This window comes from Hyla sarda, chromosome 10 (genome assembly GCF_029499605.1).
Source record: "Hyla sarda isolate aHylSar1 chromosome 10, aHylSar1.hap1, whole genome shotgun sequence".
In the NCBI taxonomy this organism is placed as follows: Eukaryota; Metazoa; Chordata; class Amphibia; order Anura; family Hylidae; genus Hyla; species Hyla sarda.
Window position 1 is genome coordinate 50,517,728 of NC_079198.1, and position 18,231 is coordinate 50,535,958.

The 18,231-nt window shown below is 44.4% G+C and overlaps 1 protein-coding gene across 2 annotated transcripts in view; it reads right to left on the bottom strand.

Moving 5' to 3' along the window:
- Nucleotides 1–15,842, bottom strand: part of LOC130293792 (zinc finger protein 271-like) — a 47,268-nt gene extending 31,426 nt beyond the window's left edge. Inside the window, exon 1 of one of the 2 annotated variants that reach the window (XM_056542894.1) lies at nt 14,816–15,842. In XM_056542894.1, coding sequence (XP_056398869.1) covers nt 14,816–14,838 — 23 coding nt within the window. In that variant the 5' untranslated portion in view covers nt 14,839–15,842. Of the gene's footprint in view, nt 1–14,729 lie in introns of both variants that reach the window. The other variant, XM_056542895.1, reaches the window with a different exon arrangement.
- Nucleotides 15,843–18,231: the final 2,389 nt, after the last annotated feature.

Here is an 18,231-nt window from a genome sequence, read left to right on the forward strand (position 1 = left end):
GTTTTTGGGGGGCATGTCACCTTTAGGAAGCCCCTATGGTGCCAGAACCGCAAAAAAAAAAAAATAAATAAAAAAACACATGGCACACCATTTTGGAAACTAGACCCCTCGGGGAACATAACAAGGGGTAAAGTGAACCTTAATACCCCACAGGTGATTCACGACTTTTGCATATGTAAGAAAATAAATAATTTTTTTTTCCCCTAAAATGCTTGGTTTCCCAAAAATTTTACATTTTTAAAAAGGGTAACTGCAGAAAATACCCCCCAAAATTTGAAGCCCAATTTCTCCCGATTCAGAAAACACCCCATATGGGGGTGAAAAAGTGCTCTGCTGGGGCACTACAGGTCTCAGAAGAGAAGGAGTCACATTTGGCTTTTTGAAAGCAAATTTTGCTCTGGGGGCATGCCGCATTTAGGAAGCCCCTATGGTGCCTCGACAGCAAAAAAAAACCACATGGCATACTATTTTGGAAACTAGACCCCTCGGGGAACGTAACAAGGGGTTAAGAGAACCTTAATACCCCACAGGTGTTAAAAATAAAATACCCCCAAAATTTGTAACAATTTCTCCCGAGTACCCCATATGTGACCCTAAACTGTTGCCTTGAAATACGACAGGGCTCCTAAGTGAGAGCGCCATGCGCATTTGAGGCCTAAATTAGGGATTGCATAGGGGTGGACATAGGGGTATTCTACGCCAGTGATTCCCAAACAGGGTGCCTCCAGCTGTTGTATAACTCCCAGCATGCCTGGACAGTCAGTGGCTGTCTGGTAATACTGGGAGTAGTTTTGCAACAGCTGGAGGCTCCGTTTTGGAAACCGTGGCGTACCAGATGTTTTTCATTTTTATTGAGGAGGGGAGGGGGGCTGTGTAGGGGTATGTGTATATCTAGTGTTTTTTACTTTTTATTTTATTTTGTGTTAGTGTAGTGTTGTGTTTTTAGGGTACAGTCACACAGGCGGGGGTTCACAGTAGTTTCTCGCTGGCAGCTTGAGCTGCGGCAGAAAATTTGCCGCAGCTCAAACTCGCAGCCGGATACTTACTGTAAACCTCCGCCCATGTGAGTGTACCCTGTACGTTCACATTGGGGGGGGGGATAACATCCAGCTGTTGCAAAACTACAACTCCCAGCATGTACGGTCTATCAGTGCATGCTGGGTCTTGTAGTTATGCAACAGCTGGAGACACACTGGTTTGCTACTCAACTCAGTGTGCCTTCAGCTGTTGCAAAACTACAACTCTCAGCAGTCACCGACAGCCAACGGGCATGCTGGGAGTTGTAGTTATGCAACCAGCAGATGCACCACTACAACTCCCAGCATGCACTTTAGCTGTTTGTGCAAGCTGGGAGTTGTAGCTATACAACAGCTGAAGGTACACTTTTCCATAGAAAAAATGTGCCTCCAGCTGTTGCAAAACCATAAATCCCAGCATGCCCATAAGGGAATGCTGGGAGTTGTGGTGGTCTGCCTCCTGCTGTTGCATAACTACAGCTCCCAGCATGCCCTTCTTGCATGCTGGGAGCTGTTGCTAAGCAACAGCAGGAGGCTGTCACTCACTTCCTGCTGCTCTGGGCACAGGTCAGTCCCGCCGCCGCTCCTGGGGCCCCGATCCCAACATTGACGCCGGGGATCTGGGTCCCCAGCTCCCGGGTTCTTCTTCCCGCACCCGCTCACGTCCTTCGGAAGAGGGGCGGAACGGGTTGCGGGAGTGACACCCGCAGCAGGCGCCCTGATTGGTCAGCCAGGAAACCGGCCGACGAATCAGGGCGATCGTGGCTATGGCTGTTCGGGGCTGTCAGAGACAGGGGCGTCAGAGAATCTGCCGCAGATCGCTGGACTGAATTGTCCAGCGATCTGCGGCCATCGCCGACATGGGAGGTCATCATTACCCCCCTGGGCGATATGCCGCGATGCCTGCTGAACGATTTCAGCAGGCATCGGACACCGGCTCCCCTCCAGCTAGCGGCGGGGGGCCGGGATTTGACAAGACGTACTCAAACGTCCTGAGTCCTTAAGGGGTTAAGGATGCAAGGCATACATGTACATCCTGTGTCCGCTTCTGGTCTAAGAAGCACACTCAGGAGTTAAAGGGTAGCTCCCACCATCCTTTTTTTTTGCCATCCCCTTAATTGTTTTATTCATTCATATTGGTTTTCTTTTATTCCCATAAAGGTATATACATCTTACAGTGAGAGTTTAAGATATTTTTAAAAGTCTCCCATTTAGTGTCAGTATTCTTGTTTTTGAGGACATTATCCCATTTTATATTGTTAAGGGCTTCTCTGAGTTGGTCAAACTTTGCCTTCCTAAAGTTCATTGTTTTTGTGACCCCTCGAAAGATTCCCTTATTGAAGAACAAGTTATAATTATATTATTATGTTTACCATTTCCTAGGTGTCCTACCTGCACATTAGTTACTGTCAGGTCTGTTGGTTAATATTAAGTCTAGTAGGGTGCCCCCTCTGGTTGGGCCCTGCACCATTTGGGACAGATAATTGTCTTTAGTTATAGTCAGAAACCTGTTTCCTTTGAGATTCACAGGTCTCAGTCTTCCAGTTTATATCAGGATAGTTAAAGTCCCCCATTATTATCACCTTCTTTTGATTTGCTGACTTGTTTATTTGCCTCAGTATTTGATCTTCTGCCTCTTCCATTTGGTGGCTTATAGTAAACCCCTATAAGAATTTATTTATTTTCATCTCCATATATATTTCTACCCATATTGACTCCACATTATCATAGTTTCCCTCCCATATATCCTCCCGTAGTGCGGCCTTCAGACTGGACTTTACATAAAGACAAACTCCTCCCCCTTTCCGTTTTGTCTGATCCTTCCTGAATAGACTATAACCCTGTATGTTGACCGCCCAGTCACAGCTATCGTCCAACCAAGTCTCTGTTATACCCTCTATGTCATAATCCTCCGCAGACATCAACCACTCCAGTTCATCTGTTTTATTGGTCAGACTTCTGGCAATAGTCATCATGCAGTTCAGTGGTGCATGTTTTTTCTTCCTATGAAGCCTATCCCTAATAACTATTCTAAGCCCTCCCTCCGCTCCACCCCCATCACGAAAGAAAAATATAAATAAACGCAATTACACCAGAACTTCAAAAAGAATAAGTCACAAAGGGGCAACAGAAAATAAAACAAACTTTTTTCTTTTTCATTTGATTTTAGTGTTATGGAAAGACCCATACGTAATGCTACTTATAACTGGCATATTTTGCAGAATGACAATTAAAAGAAACAATAGATTCCAGACCTCTAATTTCTTTTAGAAGAACAAAAAATCTCTGCGATATTTTGGTTAAAAAAAAATAAATAAACTGCATGACTATCTGGTGATGCATGTACAGTGGGGGATCAAAAGTTTGGGCAAACAATTTTATTAATGTGCATAAAGAAGCCAAGGAAAGATGGAAAAATCTCCAAAAGGCATCAAATTACAGATTAGACATTCTTATAATATGTCACCAAAGTTAGATTTTATTTCCATCATTTACACTTTCAAAATAACAGAAAACAAAAAATGGCGTCTGCAAAAGTTTGGGCACCCTGCAGAGTTAATATCTTGTACTGCCCCCTTTGGCAAGTATCACAGCTTGTAAACGCTTTTTGTAGCCAGCCAAGAGTCTTTCAATTCTTGTTTGAGGTATCTTTGCCCATTCTTCCTTACAAAAGTCTTCCAGTTATTTGAGATTTCTGGGCTGTCTGTCACACACTGCTCTTTTAAGGTCTATCCATAGATTTTCAATTATGTTGAGGTCAGGAGATTGTGAAGGCCATGGCAAAACCTTCAGTTTATGCCTCTTGATGTAATCCCCCGTGGATTTCGAGGTGTGTTTAGGATCATTATCCATTTGTAGAAGCCATCCTCTCTTTAACTTCAGCTTTTTCACAGATGGCATCAAGTTAGCATCCAAAATTTGCTGAAATTTTATTGAATCCATTTTTCCTTCTACTCGTGAGATGTTCCCTGTACCACTGGCTGCAATACAACCCCAAAATATGATTGATCCACCCCATGCTTAACAGTTGGACAGAGGTTCTTTTCATTAAATTCTGTTCCACTTTTCCAAACATACCTTTGCTCATTCCGGCCAAAAGTTCAATTTTAACCTCCTCGGTCCACAGAACTTGTTTCCAAAATGCATCAGGCTTGTCTATATGTTCATTTGCAGAGTTCAAATGCTGATTTTTGTGGTGAGGACGTAGAAGAGGTTTTCTTCTGATGACTTCCATGAAGACCATATTTGTACAAGTATCTCTTTATAGTGGAATAGTGTACCACAACTCCAGTGTCTGCCAGATCTTTCTGGAGGGATTGTGCAGTCAAATGTGGGTTTTGAATTATTTTTCTCACAATCCTGCGAGCTGTTCTGTCTGATATTTTTCTTGGTCTTCCAGATCTTGCTTTAACTTCCACTGTTCCTGATCACTGCCATTTCTTAATTACATTCCGAACAGAGGATATTGACATCTGAAATCTTTTTGCCATCTTCTTATAGCCTACTCCAGCTTTGTGAGAGTCAACTATTTTCAGTTTCAGATTTCTAGACAACTGTTTAGGAGAACCCATGGTGCTGATTGTTGGGGCAAGGTCAGATGAGTCTGGGCATTTGAGATTGACATCACCTAGTCTTCCCAAATGATGATTGAGAACAATCCATGACACTGGCAGGTCTCAGCTTTGCAAAGGGGGCAGTGCATGCTATAAATTCTGCAGGGTGCCCAAACTTTTGCAGACGCAATTTTTTAGTTTTCTGTTATTTTGAAAGTGTAAATGATTAACATATTATAAGAATGTCTAATCTGTAATTGTAGAAAGGGGGGGGGGGGGGGAGAGAGAGAGAGAGATCGGAAGGCGGCGCCTCGTGAGTTACCCTAGATAGAGGGGGGGGGGATTTTCCCTTGCGGAAAGGGGTTGCAGGCTCTATAAATTAGCCGCTCACCTTGAGCATATAGGAAATATGCATATCACCCCGTATGGGGTTATTAAAGATGGTGTGGATCTGTGCAGCCCAAAGGTACCAGGTGCAGACGGATGGTGTCCTGTAGATAAACTGGATACAAATAGGAAAAAAAACGACCTTGGCAGCAGGCACTCAGGATCCGAAAGGAAGTGGTCACACTCAGGTCATAAAGTGGCAAAGTGCAGCAACTTTATTTGATGTACAGCAATAGAACAATGACGCATTTCAGGGTGAAACTACCCCTTCATCAGATTGACTGTAGTACTAGTCAATCTGATGAAAGGGTAGTTTCACCCCAAAATGCGTCATTGTTCTATTGCTGTACATCAAATAAAGTTGCTGCACTTTGCCACTTTATGACCCGAGTGTGACCACTTCCTTTGGGATCCTGAGCGCCTGCTGCCAAGGTCATTTTTTTCTTATTTGTATTCAGCTAATCTGTAATTTGATGCCTTTTGGAGATTTTTCCATCTTTCCTTGGCTTCCTTATGCACATTAATACAAATTTTTACCTGGGGTGCCCAAACTTTTGATCCTCACTGTAATGATTGGTTGAAAAAACTATAATTACAGGGAAATTATAGATTTGGACAGTATAAATTTTGCCAGCACCTGTACAATACTAATAATACAGGTTTAGGTCCAAAAAAAAAAAAAAATCATTTAACAATTCATTACACACAAAACCAGTTTTGTAGTCTATGCATTAGTTTGTAATTGCGGCCATTATTATATAGGAAAAACTATTAGACCTATGTATGTACATTTTAGAGAACATCTGCGATCACTAATAACGGGAACGGGGTGTCCAAGATTTGTAAAACAAAGAATGTTCATGATGATACTTCAGAATTACAGTTTTTAGGTTTGACGTCCAGGAGATACCAAGTACAGAAAAACTTGTTACGGAGAGAAACCGAGATGATTTTACGCACTGAAGACCTGGGCCCTTTGGGCTTAAACACACGGAGCGATTTAACCCCTTCACGACCACGGACGTAAATGTACGTCCTGGCTTGGCGGGACTTCCCGCACCAGGATGTACATTTACGTCCTGTGTATGACCGCGAGCATCGGAACGGTGCTCGCGTCATACACGGCAGGTTCCGGCTGCTAGAAGCAGCCGGGGACCCGCCCGTAATGACCGACATCCGCGACCGCGCAGATGTCCGCCATTAACCCCTCAGATGCCATGATCAATACAGATCACGGCATTGCGGTACTTTGATTGAATGATCGGATCGCCCGAAGCGCTGCCCCGGCCGTCTCCCGGGGTCTTCTGCTCTGGTCTGCGATCAAGCAGACCAGAGCAGAAGATCACCGATAATACTGAGCAGTGCTGTGTCCTATACATAGCACTGCACAGTAATAGCAATCAAAGGATTGCTATAGATAGTCCCCTATGGGGGACATAAAAAGTGTAAAAAAAAAGTTGAAAAATGTAAAAAAAAAAAAAAAAAAAAAAAAAGGGAAAAATCCCCTTCCCCAAATAAAAGTGAAAATTGTCAGTTTTTCCCCCATTTTACCCCCAAAAAGCGTAAAATATATATTTTTTAATAAACATATTTGGTATCGCCGATGACGGCGCAAAAAATGAGCCATCATACCGCCCTATATACGAAAAAATGAAAAAGTTATAGGTGGTCAAAACAGGGCGATTTTAGATTACTGATTTTGTACAAAGATAAAGGAGTACTCCGGCACGCACTTTTTTCCTTTTATCCTAATCCTTTTTCCTAATTGTTTTACAAATAATATGGTAAAATATTGTATAGTAGAAATCAGCAAATACAATAACTCTTTAATCACTGAATTGCCCAAGTGACAGGAAAATTAACAACCAGTGGGCAACTATCATTTAACACTCAGAAGGAAATGCACTCAAAGGAGTACTCCGGTGCGCACTTTTTTCCTTTTATCCTGTCCGGGCTGCAAAATAAAAGAAAGCACACTTTCTCTTACCTGCCAATGAGCCCCCGGAGCTCCGGTACAGGTGTTGGGTCCCCGGGCTGTATTCTTCTTACTTCCTGTTAGCCCGGAACGTCACACGGAGCTTCAGCCTATCACCGACCGCAGCGATGTCCCGCCTCGGCCGGTGATAGGCTGAAGCTCCGTGTGACGTTCCGGGCTAACAGGAAGTAAGAAGAATACAGCCCGGGGACCCAACACCTGTACCGGAGCTCCGGGGGCTCGTTGGCAGGTAAGAGAAAGTGTGCTCTCTTTTATTTTGCAGCCCGGACAGGATAAAAGGAAAAAAGTGCGCACCGGAGTACTCCTTTGAGTGCATTTCCTTCTGAGTGTTAAATGATAGTTGCCCACTGGTTGTTAATTTTCCTGTCACTTGGGCAATTCAGTGATTAAAGAGTTATTGTATTTGATGATTTCTACTATACAATATTTTACCATATTATTTGTAAAACAATTTGTTACTGTCCTGTACCTCCTTGGTGAAGGAGAAAAAAAATTCCTGCACATTTTATAACAGTGCATACATGGGCCTCCCAGTATTTTCATTGGTGTAACTTAATGTTTTTTATTATAATGTGTTTTGCACCTTTTTGCATACTAATAAAGTTGATCACATTTCGGATATAAAAAAAGGTGGAGGGGAGGTGTTAGAGGTAATGGCTATGATTAAGTGCATGTGAGCGAGAAACGGCCCGTTGGCCAATGTTGTATCACTGACCTCATGGAATAAACTTTACAGTAGCAGCAACACTAGTGCCTCCTCACTTTTTAAGCATACCCAATTTATGTAGGTTTTATTTTAGTACTTAAAAAAAAAAAAAAAAAGGTATAACTACATGCACCAAAATTAGTATGTTTAAAATTGTCATCTTCTGACCCCTTTAACTTTTTTATTTTTCCACGTATGGGGCTATATGAGGGCTCAATTTTGGCACCGTGGTCTGTAGTTTTTATCGTTACCATTTTTGTTTCAATGGGACTTTTAGATCGCTTTTTATTATTATTTTTATAGTGTATGAAGTGACCAAAAAAATGCACAATTTTGGACTTTGGTATTTTTTTTTTTTTTTACGTTTACACGATCAACCGTGCGGTTTAGCTAACCTTATCTTTTAATAGTTCGGACATTTACGCACGCGGCAGTACCACATATGATTTTTTATTAGAATTACATTAATTTTACAAAAAATCGGAAAAGGGGAGGGTGATTCAAACTTTTATGGGGGGGGCTTATTCACATTAATTATTATTATTTATTAATAAATTGGCTCGTAGCGAACCTCGCAGCTCGGCTGTTGATTACTTTAGTCTGCATAAATTAGTTAAGCTTTACAAGGGCTCCAGTTGCCTGTCATACCTAACATTTCTAGGCAACCAGAGCCCTTGAAAAGCTGAACTAATTCACGGAGACTAAAGTAATCAAGGGCCGAGCCACGAGGTTCACTACTAGCCAATTTACTGAAAGTTCACTCAACTTATTTTTTGTGCCCCCAATTGTACTTTGTAATGACATCAATCATTTCCCCACAAAATTTACGGCGAACCGAGAAAAACAACAACAACATTTTGTAACTTTTGGGAGCTTCAAATTCTACACACAGCACTTTTTTGGTAAAAATGACATCATATATTTTATCCTGTAGGTCCATACGATTAAAACAATAGCCTACTTATATATAGGTTTGATTTTGTCTGACTTCAGGAAAAAAAATCATAACTACATGCACGGAAATTTAATACGTCATCTTCAGGCCCCTTTAACTTTTTTTCCCAGTGTACGGGGCGGTATGAGGGCTTATTTTTTGCGCCGTGATATGAAGTTATTATTGGTACTATTATTTTGATTGGACTTTTTGATCGCTTTTTATTTTATTTTTTTATAAGAAGTGACCAAAAATACACTATTTTGGTCTTTAGAATTTTTTTGCACATACGCTACTGACCATGTGGTTTAATTAGCGATTTTTTTTTTTATAGTTCGGACATTTAGGCATGCGGCGATACCACATTTTTTAATTTTTATTTACACAGGTTTTCATTTACATAGGAAAGGAGGGGGGGGGGGTGATTCAAACTTTTATTATGGGAGGGGTTAAATCATCTTAACTCCCCCCCCCCCCCCCCTTTTTTTTTTGCAATGTTATAGCCCCCTATAGCGGGCTATTACTTGCAATACACAGATCTCTCATAGCATTGATCAGTATTATCACTTGACTGCTACTGCCTGGATCTCAGTCATTCAGCGTTTGGACACTGAGGAGGCAGTTAAGGGACCCTCCTTGTGTGTCCTAGCTGATTGGGACACCGCGTGGTCCCGATGAGCCCGACTGAGCAGCCGAAAGTGCACTCTTGTAACTTTAGAAGCAGCGATGGACTTTGATTGCCGCGTCTAAAGGGCTAATAGCGCGCGTCACCCCGATCTGTGATGCCCGCTATTAGCCACGGGTCCCGTGGAGTGGGCGCAGGGCATACAGGTACACCCTGTGTCCTTAATGAGTTAAACTGCAATTTCAATGGTGTATGATAAAAAATTATTATTTCTCAAAATATATATCTCAAAATCTGGAATAGTGTATTTTCGGTCATAAATGTATAAAGAGCAATCAAAAAGTCCTATCAGAACAAAAATGAAAAAAAAATACAGATCACGAAAAAAAAACGCTCATACATCCCTATATACAGAAAATAAAAAGTTATAGGGGTCAGGACAATTTTAAGCAAACTAATTTTCGTACAAAAAGTTATAATTTTTAGTAGTAAAATATTATAAAACTTATATAAATTGGGTATCGTAATTGTGTGAACCTACAGAGTAAAGATAATGGCCGCATTTACTAAGAGTGGAGTGTCGGTTTGTGTTTTTGCAAGTCCTTTACTCCTTTTTTTTTCTGATGCTACTTACTAATCTGTCGCCCAAGTTCCCTTTCTTTCTGTTGCAGTTTTTTTTTTCTGTCGCACAAAATGTATTCTGTGCGACAGAAAAAAAGTCTCTGCAAATTCTGACTACTTAGTGCTTGTACTACTACCCCCCATCATGGAAGTTCCATCAGGGTCTGTTCCATGTTGGGGGTAGTAGTAGAGGGGCTGAGGGATTGATCGCACCGGGTCTCACTTCTGTGATCAGATGTTATTAAGTAGGGGAGCGGGCGGCGTGTTCCGATCCCCTGCAATGTACAGTAAACTTGTTTTTAAAATCCCCACCAGGAGCCCTGAATGGCCGGGACCGAGGAGTGAGTATATATATATATATAGATGCGTGGTAGGGGTCAGACATATGGATATATGTCTGACCCTCACTGTGTGTGTGTATAATATTATATATTATTTATTTTTTTTGGGATGTAAGAAAAAATCGCTTCGCCCGATTATCGCGATTTTTTTGTTCCGCGATACTGAATCGATTTTAAAATTCTGAGAATCGATTTTTCTATAAATTATTATAATTAACATTTACTGTATTTCACTCACTGAGTCACAGTCCTATTTGTCTGTCTTATTTTTTTTATAACACTTAAACTCCTGACCACTAGTTGGCAGTGTACCTGTTATCAGTTCTGTCCCACTCGCAGGCTGCTTCCGCGAGACTACAGACTCAGAACAAACAGGAAGGAGAACGTACGCACTCACAGGACAACTCTCGCGGGACCTTGTTCTTTCTCAGCTAGAATAAGTTTTCCCAAGCTTTTAATAGGGAATATCGTGATATATCGCCAACATGACAGTATCGCGATACATCGAATCGCCACCCTGGTATCGCGATTCGAATCGAATCACCAAATTATTGGCGATTCACACCCCTAATTTTTATATATATATATATATATATATATATATATATATATATATATATATATATATATATATATATATATATATATATATACACATACATACACACACACACACACATACACACACACACACACACACAGGTGCCGGCTCACCGCTATAAACGACAAGTAAGCTATTAGCAGCGCGAGCCTCCCTGCACTGCTTTACTTGTCATTCATTTGTGTATGTATGATGTGAGGGTCAGACATATATCCATATGATATGCAGCCTTCCGCTCCACCGCTAAGAGTTTTCATTCATTGGCAGCCAGGGGAGGAAGAAAATATGATTAATATGCGCAGTGGGGGGGGGGTCAGTATATATAAATATGCGCAGTGGGGGTCAGTATAGATATATAATAGCGCTGGGGGGGGCAGTACATTTATTCAAGCGCAGTGGGCACTAAGTTTGATATAGCACAGCAGGGGGAAAGATCTATAGAAATGCTGGAGGGACCAGATATATACACCCCCCCCCCCCAGCGATTCTATACATCTTTGCCCACCACATCACTTCTATATTAAAACCCTGTCAGGAGCCCTGATTGGCTGCTCGGTCCCGGCCATTCAGGGCTCCTGGTGGACTGGTGGAGAATTTAAAAATGAAAGTTTACTGTACATTGCAGGGGGATCAGAACATGCCACCCGCTCCCCTGCTTAACAACATCTGATCGGATCGGGTCTCAGAAGTGAGACCCAGTGCGATCAATCCCTCAGCCCCTCTACTACTACCCCCAACATGGAACAGACCCTATTCCATGCTGGGGGTAGCAGGATTCACTCCGTTTTGAGGAATTTACCGACAGCTCTGAGCTGTCGGTTTTCTGTGAAGCAAAACTCACAGGTTTTCCTGTGAGTTTTCTTCACACTCGGAGTGTTTTTTCTCTTTTTTGTAGTGAACACGCCCCTTTTGTTGTTTTTTTTTTCACTCAGTGATTTTGTCAGGTTGTGCGCCAGAATCTGGCGCACAACCCGACAAAATCAAAATCACTCAGAATTCTGGCACAAAACCCGACAAAACGTGTCGGGATCCTGTTAGTAAATGAGGGCCAATGTGTCATTTTTACAGAAAATTGCACTGTGTAGAAAGGGAAGCGCCCAAAATTTACATATAATATATATATTATTTTGGTTTTGCAGTAGACTGTGGTGAAATGAGTGATGTCTTTTCAAAGTACAATTGGTGGTGCAAAAAACAAGCCCTCATATAGGTCTGTAGGTGGATAATGGAAAGGGTTATGGATTTTAGTAGGCCAGAAGGGGGGAAAAAAAAAAGGGAGGGGGGGGGGGGGGAGAAAAAAAAAAAAAGAAAAAAAAAAAAGAAGTGCAAACATGATGGGTCCCTTATGCAGCGGATCACTTTTCCGCTCATGAACGGAATCCGCAACAAAGGCCCTAAACTATACCTCTGATGCAGAGGAACAACCACTTTAGTACTACAAGGCTATAATCATTTGTCAGTAGAGGATGGATGACATCATTTGCATACAGTTGCCCACTTACTGACCGCTATATGAAAAGAACATACATGCAGTGTGAATTTAGTCCCGAATTATTCCAAATTCAAGCCATGTATACACTATGGAGAATCTGTGTGGATTCTGTCTTGCAGCACCCTTCCATTGACTTCAATAAGAATTCGGTTGCTCAGCTCACAAATCAGAAGTTCCATAGCAGAACTTCCAGCAGGGAATGGTTTTTCGGTAGAAGACAGAACTTGTCTGATATTGTAACAATCTACCAGAGAAGCCCCATGTGTCAATGGGACAGTGCTTATGACCCCTGCAAATTGCCACAGAGATAGGCACTGATTCTGGATCATTTTGAAAGGTGCAAATCCACTAAGGAATTCAGCAAGGATGAGGAAAATTTCCTTGCTGAATTTCCTCCAAGTGAAGCCCCAGTGCACGGCGAGCTAGGATCACGCAGACAATTGCCGTCACCATAGATAGCAATGTCTGAGGAGGGGATTCTTCCTGCACATTGAGCAGGTTCAATGTTCTGGCAGAATTTTTTGATCAGAATTTGGGTGCCTGCATACCACGTTTTCACTCTACAGGTGCCAGATTCGGCAGGGGGAGGGGAAAACCGTGCGCTCCCTCACCCCAGCCAGACTGACCCCCTAATCCATTGACTTTAATGAGCTGACCGGAGTCCCCATTTTACGCGGGTCGGCTCATTTTGACTTGTATCCGGTTTTCTGACCGGACCTCAAAACGTAGTATACTACAGTGCTCCCCGCTGTCCGATCGTCGCTCTGCTGCTCCATGCCTGAGATCTAGGCTGGAGCAGCAGAGCACTGACAACACTGATCAATGCTATGCTATGGCGTAGCATTGAACAGTGTATGCAATCCAAGTATTGCATGTAATAGTCCCCTATGGAGACTAAAAAAAGTATTTAAAAAATACCCGTTAATGTGTTTTTTTTTATTGGGGCAGCAACTTCCAGTTCCAAATGACGGAGACTAACCCAAAGAAGAAATTTTTGTATATCTTTATTGGTTAGTCTTACATGCAAACTATTGGTTCTATGTTTCAAAATAATATAATATGTAAACAAAAATAAAAAGTAAACATATGTGGTTTCGCCGCGTGCATAAATGTCCGAAATATAAAAATATAAATGTTAATTAAACCGCACATTCAATGGCGTACACAAAAAAAATATTTGGTCACTTTGTATTCAAAACAAAAATAAAAACAAACAACATTTATAAAATGCGATTAAAAAGTCCCATTAAAACAAAAATGGTACGGGCGCGGTACGGGTAAGTTGTAAAATAAAATCTACATAAATTAGGAATATTTGTAACCGTATAGACCTACAGAATAAAGATATGGGGGAGATTTACCAAAACATGTCCAGAGGTAAAGTTGCCCATAGTAACCAGCTTGCTTCTTTCATTTTTAACCTCTTAAAGATGTAGGGCATACCTGTACGCCCTGCACCTGGTCCCAGTATATAATGCGGCAGCACAGATCGTTGCACGGTCCACCAGTTTTAGGTCAGGTGGGAAAACCGCATACAGGGCAAAAACACCATTTCACTACAGTCGGCTCATTAAAATGAATTACATACGACAGGGATACTGGAGCGCCCGGTTTTAGCTCCCCTCAGCCGTAAGCGGTCCCATATAGCTGAAAACGTGATGTGAACCCAGCCTTAATTAGGTATCCGTGACCATAAGGACCTACAGAAGATAATGTGTAATTTTTACCAAAAAGTGCACTGCGTAGAATCAGAAGCCCAAAAGTTACAAAATGGAATTTGTTTTTTTCAATTTTGCCACAAATTTTTTTTCCTGGTTTAGCTGTAGATTTTGTGGTGAAATTATTGATGGCATTACAAAGTAAAATTGGTGGCGTAAAAAACAAGCCCTCAAATGGGTCTGCAGGTAGAAAATGGAAAGGGTTAGGATTTTTAGAAGGTGGAGAAAAAAAAAAACTAAAGTGCAAAAAATGAGAAAACCTGTGGTCCTCTGGATGCTATTGATAAGTCCCCACCCACATGGAAAACAGTGAAGAGCAGAACTATTTGGATGAGTGCTCCTCAACCAGTGTAACTACAACTCCCATCATGCTTGGAAAGTTGTACTTTTGCAAAAGCTGGAGGCACCCTGGATAGGAAATCCTGTTTCATGCAGAGGTAAGTAGGACCCTACAGACAGTTGTGTCCCTGCACATTCCCTCTGGATAGCTTTACTGAAAAAACGTCGTCGTCCCCATATAAGCAATAAGGCTTCAGAACCGTGTGGTCAGTGACACATCACAAGCCGTCCCTCCTTCCACACCGCCTCGGCTTACTATGGGCCTAGATCGCCATAATCACAGCCTCTCATTGTCCCCTCAGTCTCCCTCACAACCGTCCGGGGTCTGTGCACGGAGCGGCGGCACACACAGCTCGGAGCGGCGGCCTCACACTCAGCTTCCCCGCTGAGACACGTTACCTTTCTGTAGCGCACAAAACATGGAGGGAGCTTTGTCCTCCGAACGCCTGCCAGCGCCTCCAAACTTTCAGCCAACCGAAGCATACCTCGCTTGGTGCCGCTCAGCCATCTTTAGCCTCTATCCCATCCCCCCCCCATTGAACCTCATTCCAGCGGCCCTAATATCCCTTTAACTCCAGGGCCTTAAAGGGAACGTCATATCCTTTGTTATCTGCAGTCAGTAAACTCCTCCTCTAGTCGTTCCTTAAAGGGAACCTATTAGCCCCTTTATGCAGTCATCTCTGACATGCAACACTCATGTTATTTGGTACCAGCCTTGTCATATCCTTGAGCCCCTGGCTTCCTTCGCTGACTGTCAGCTTTCTCTTTATAGCCCAGTGTTTCCCAACCAGTGTGCCTCCAGCTGTTTCAAAATGACAACTTCGAGCATGCTGGGAGTTGTAGTTTTGCAACAGCTGGAGGCACCCTGGTTGGGAAACACTGCTTAAACCCCTTAAGGACCAGGTTTTTTTTTTTTTCGTTTTTGCACTTCCGTTTTTTCCTCCTTACCTTTTAAAAATCATAATTCTTTCAATTTTGCATCTAAAAATCCACATGATGGCTTATTTTTTGCGCCACCAATTCTACTTTGTAATGACATCAGTCATTTTACCCAAAAATCTATGGCGAAACAGAAAAAATAATAATTGTGAGACAAAATTGAAAAAAAAAAGCAATTTTGTAACTTTTGTGGGCTTCTGTTTCTACACAGTAAATTTTTCAGTAAAAATGACACCTTTTTATTCTGTAGGTCCATACGATTAAAATGATACCCTACAGCAGTGATTCCCAACCGCGGTGCCGTGGCACACTTGTGTGTCGTTCGCCACTGCCTGTGGTGCCGCAGGATTTTGCTGTGATTATTTATTTATTTTAAATATCCTGCCCGGCCTGCGCGCTTATGACTGGCGGCGCAGGGGGGAAGGGAAGCCTTCGTGCGCACTGCGCACACAGCATCCCCCTCCCCACTGCATCCCCCTCCCCCCTGCGTTCCCCTCCCCCTTCTAACTTGCGGTGCAGTGAGCCGAAAATGGGTCCCTGGAGGGGAACGATCTTCAGCTGCGCCGGACTTCCGTGCCTGCCGTGGACCTGGATGCTGCGCAGACCGTCTTGCTTAAGTGACTGTACTCTTTCCACCCCTCTGTTACCCCTTCTCAACCCGGTCCAACCCCCCCCCCCCCACCGTCACCCATGTCCACCCCCCTGTCACCCATGTCCACCCCCCCTGTCACCCATGTCCACCCCCCTGTCACCCATGTCCACCTCCCCTTGTCACCCATGTCCACCCCCCCTTGTCACCCATGTTCACCCCCGTCACCCATGTTCACCCTCCTGTCACCCCCGTCCACCCTCCTGTCACCCATGTTCACACCCCTGTCCACCCTCCTGTCACCCATGTTCACCCTCCTGTCACCCATGTTCACCCTCCTGTCATCCATTTCACTCCCGTCCACCCCTCCTGTCACCCATGTTCACCCTCCTTTCACCCTCGTCCACCCTCCTGTCACCCATGTTCACACCCCTGTCCACCCTCCTGTCACCCATGTTCACACCCCTGTCCACCCTCCTGTCATCCCTTTCACTCCCGTCCACCCCCCTGTCACCCATGTTCACCCTCCTGTCATCCCTTTCACTCCCGTCCACCCTCCTGTCACCCATGTCCATCCCCCCCCCGTCACCCATGTCCACCCCCCCTGTCACCCATGTCCACCCCCCCTGTCACCCATGTCCACCCCCCCTGTCACCCATGTCCACCCCCCCCCTGTCACCCATGTCCACCCCCCCCTGTCACCCATGTCCACCCCCCCTGTCCACCCTCCTGTCACCCCTGTCCACCCTCCTGTCACCCATTTTCAGACCCCTGTCCACCCTCCTGTCACCCATATTCACCCTCCTGTCATCCCTTTCACTCCCGTCCACCCTCCTGTCACCCATGTTCACCCTCCTGTCACCCATGTTCACCCTCCTGTCACCCATGTTCACTCTCCTGTCACCCATGTCCACCCCCCTGTCACCCATCATGTCCACCCCCTGTCCACCCTTCTGTCCCCCCTGTCCACCCTCTTGTCACCCCTGTCCACCCTCCTGTCACCCATGTTCACCCTCCTGTCATCCTCATCCACCCTCCTGTCACCCATGTTCACCCTCCTGTCATCCCTTTCACTCCCGTCCACCCTCCTGTCACCCATGTTCACCCCCCTGTCACCCCCGTCCACCCTCCTGTCATCCCTGTCACCCCAGTCCACCCTCCTGTCATCCCTGTCCACACTCCTGTCACCCATGTTCACCCTCCTGTCACCCATGTTCACCCTCCTGTCACCCATGTACACTCCTCTACACCCCTCTGTCACACATGTTCACTCCTCTACACCCCTCTGTCACTCATGTACACTCCTTTTACACCCCTTTGTACACTCCTCTACACCCATCTGTCACCCATGTACACTCCTCTACACCCCTTTGTCACCCATGTACACTCCTCTACACCCCTCTGTCACCCATGTACACTACTCTACACCCATCTGTCACCCATGTACACTACTCTACACCCATATGTCACCCATGTACACTACTCTACACCCCTCTGTCACCCATGTACACTCCTCTATACCCATCTGTCACCCATGTCTACTCCTCTACACCCCTCTGTCACCCATGTACACTCCTCTACACCCCTTTGTCACCCATGTACACTCCTCTATACCCATCTGTCACCCATGTCCACTCCTCTACACCCCTCTGTACACTCCTCTACACCCCTCTGTCACCCATGTCCACTCCTCTACACCCCTCTGTACACTCCTCTACACCCCCTCTGTCACCCATGTACACTCCTCTACACCCCTCTGTACACTCCTCTACACCCCTCTGTCACCAATGTAGACTCCTCTATACCCATCTGTCACCCATTTCCACTCCTCTACACCCCTCTGTACACTCCTCTACACCACTCTGTCACCCATGTACACTCCTCTACACCCCTCTGTACACTCCTCTACACCCCTCTGTCACCCATGTACACTCCTCTATACCCATCTGTCACCCATGTCCACTCCTCTACACCCTTCTGTATACTCCTCTATACCCCTCTGTCACCCATGTACACTCCTCTATACCCCTCTGTCACACATGTACACTCCTCTACACCCCTCTGTCCACTCCTCAACACCCCTCTGTCCACTCCTCTACACCCCTGTCACCCATGTACGCTCCTCTACACCCCTCTGTACGCTCCTCTACACCCCTGTCACCCATGTACGCTCCTCTACACCCCTCTGTATGCTCCTCTACACCCCTGTCACCCATGTCCACTCTTCTACACCACTCTGTCACTCATGTAAAAAAAAGTTTGGGGGGGGGCGTGGCCTGGCACGCTGGAGATGAGCCGCATGGAGTGAGAGCTCCCGTCTGGACCGCTGTAATAAGGGCTCCTTAATCTGTTATGGGAGGCAGACACCGTAGG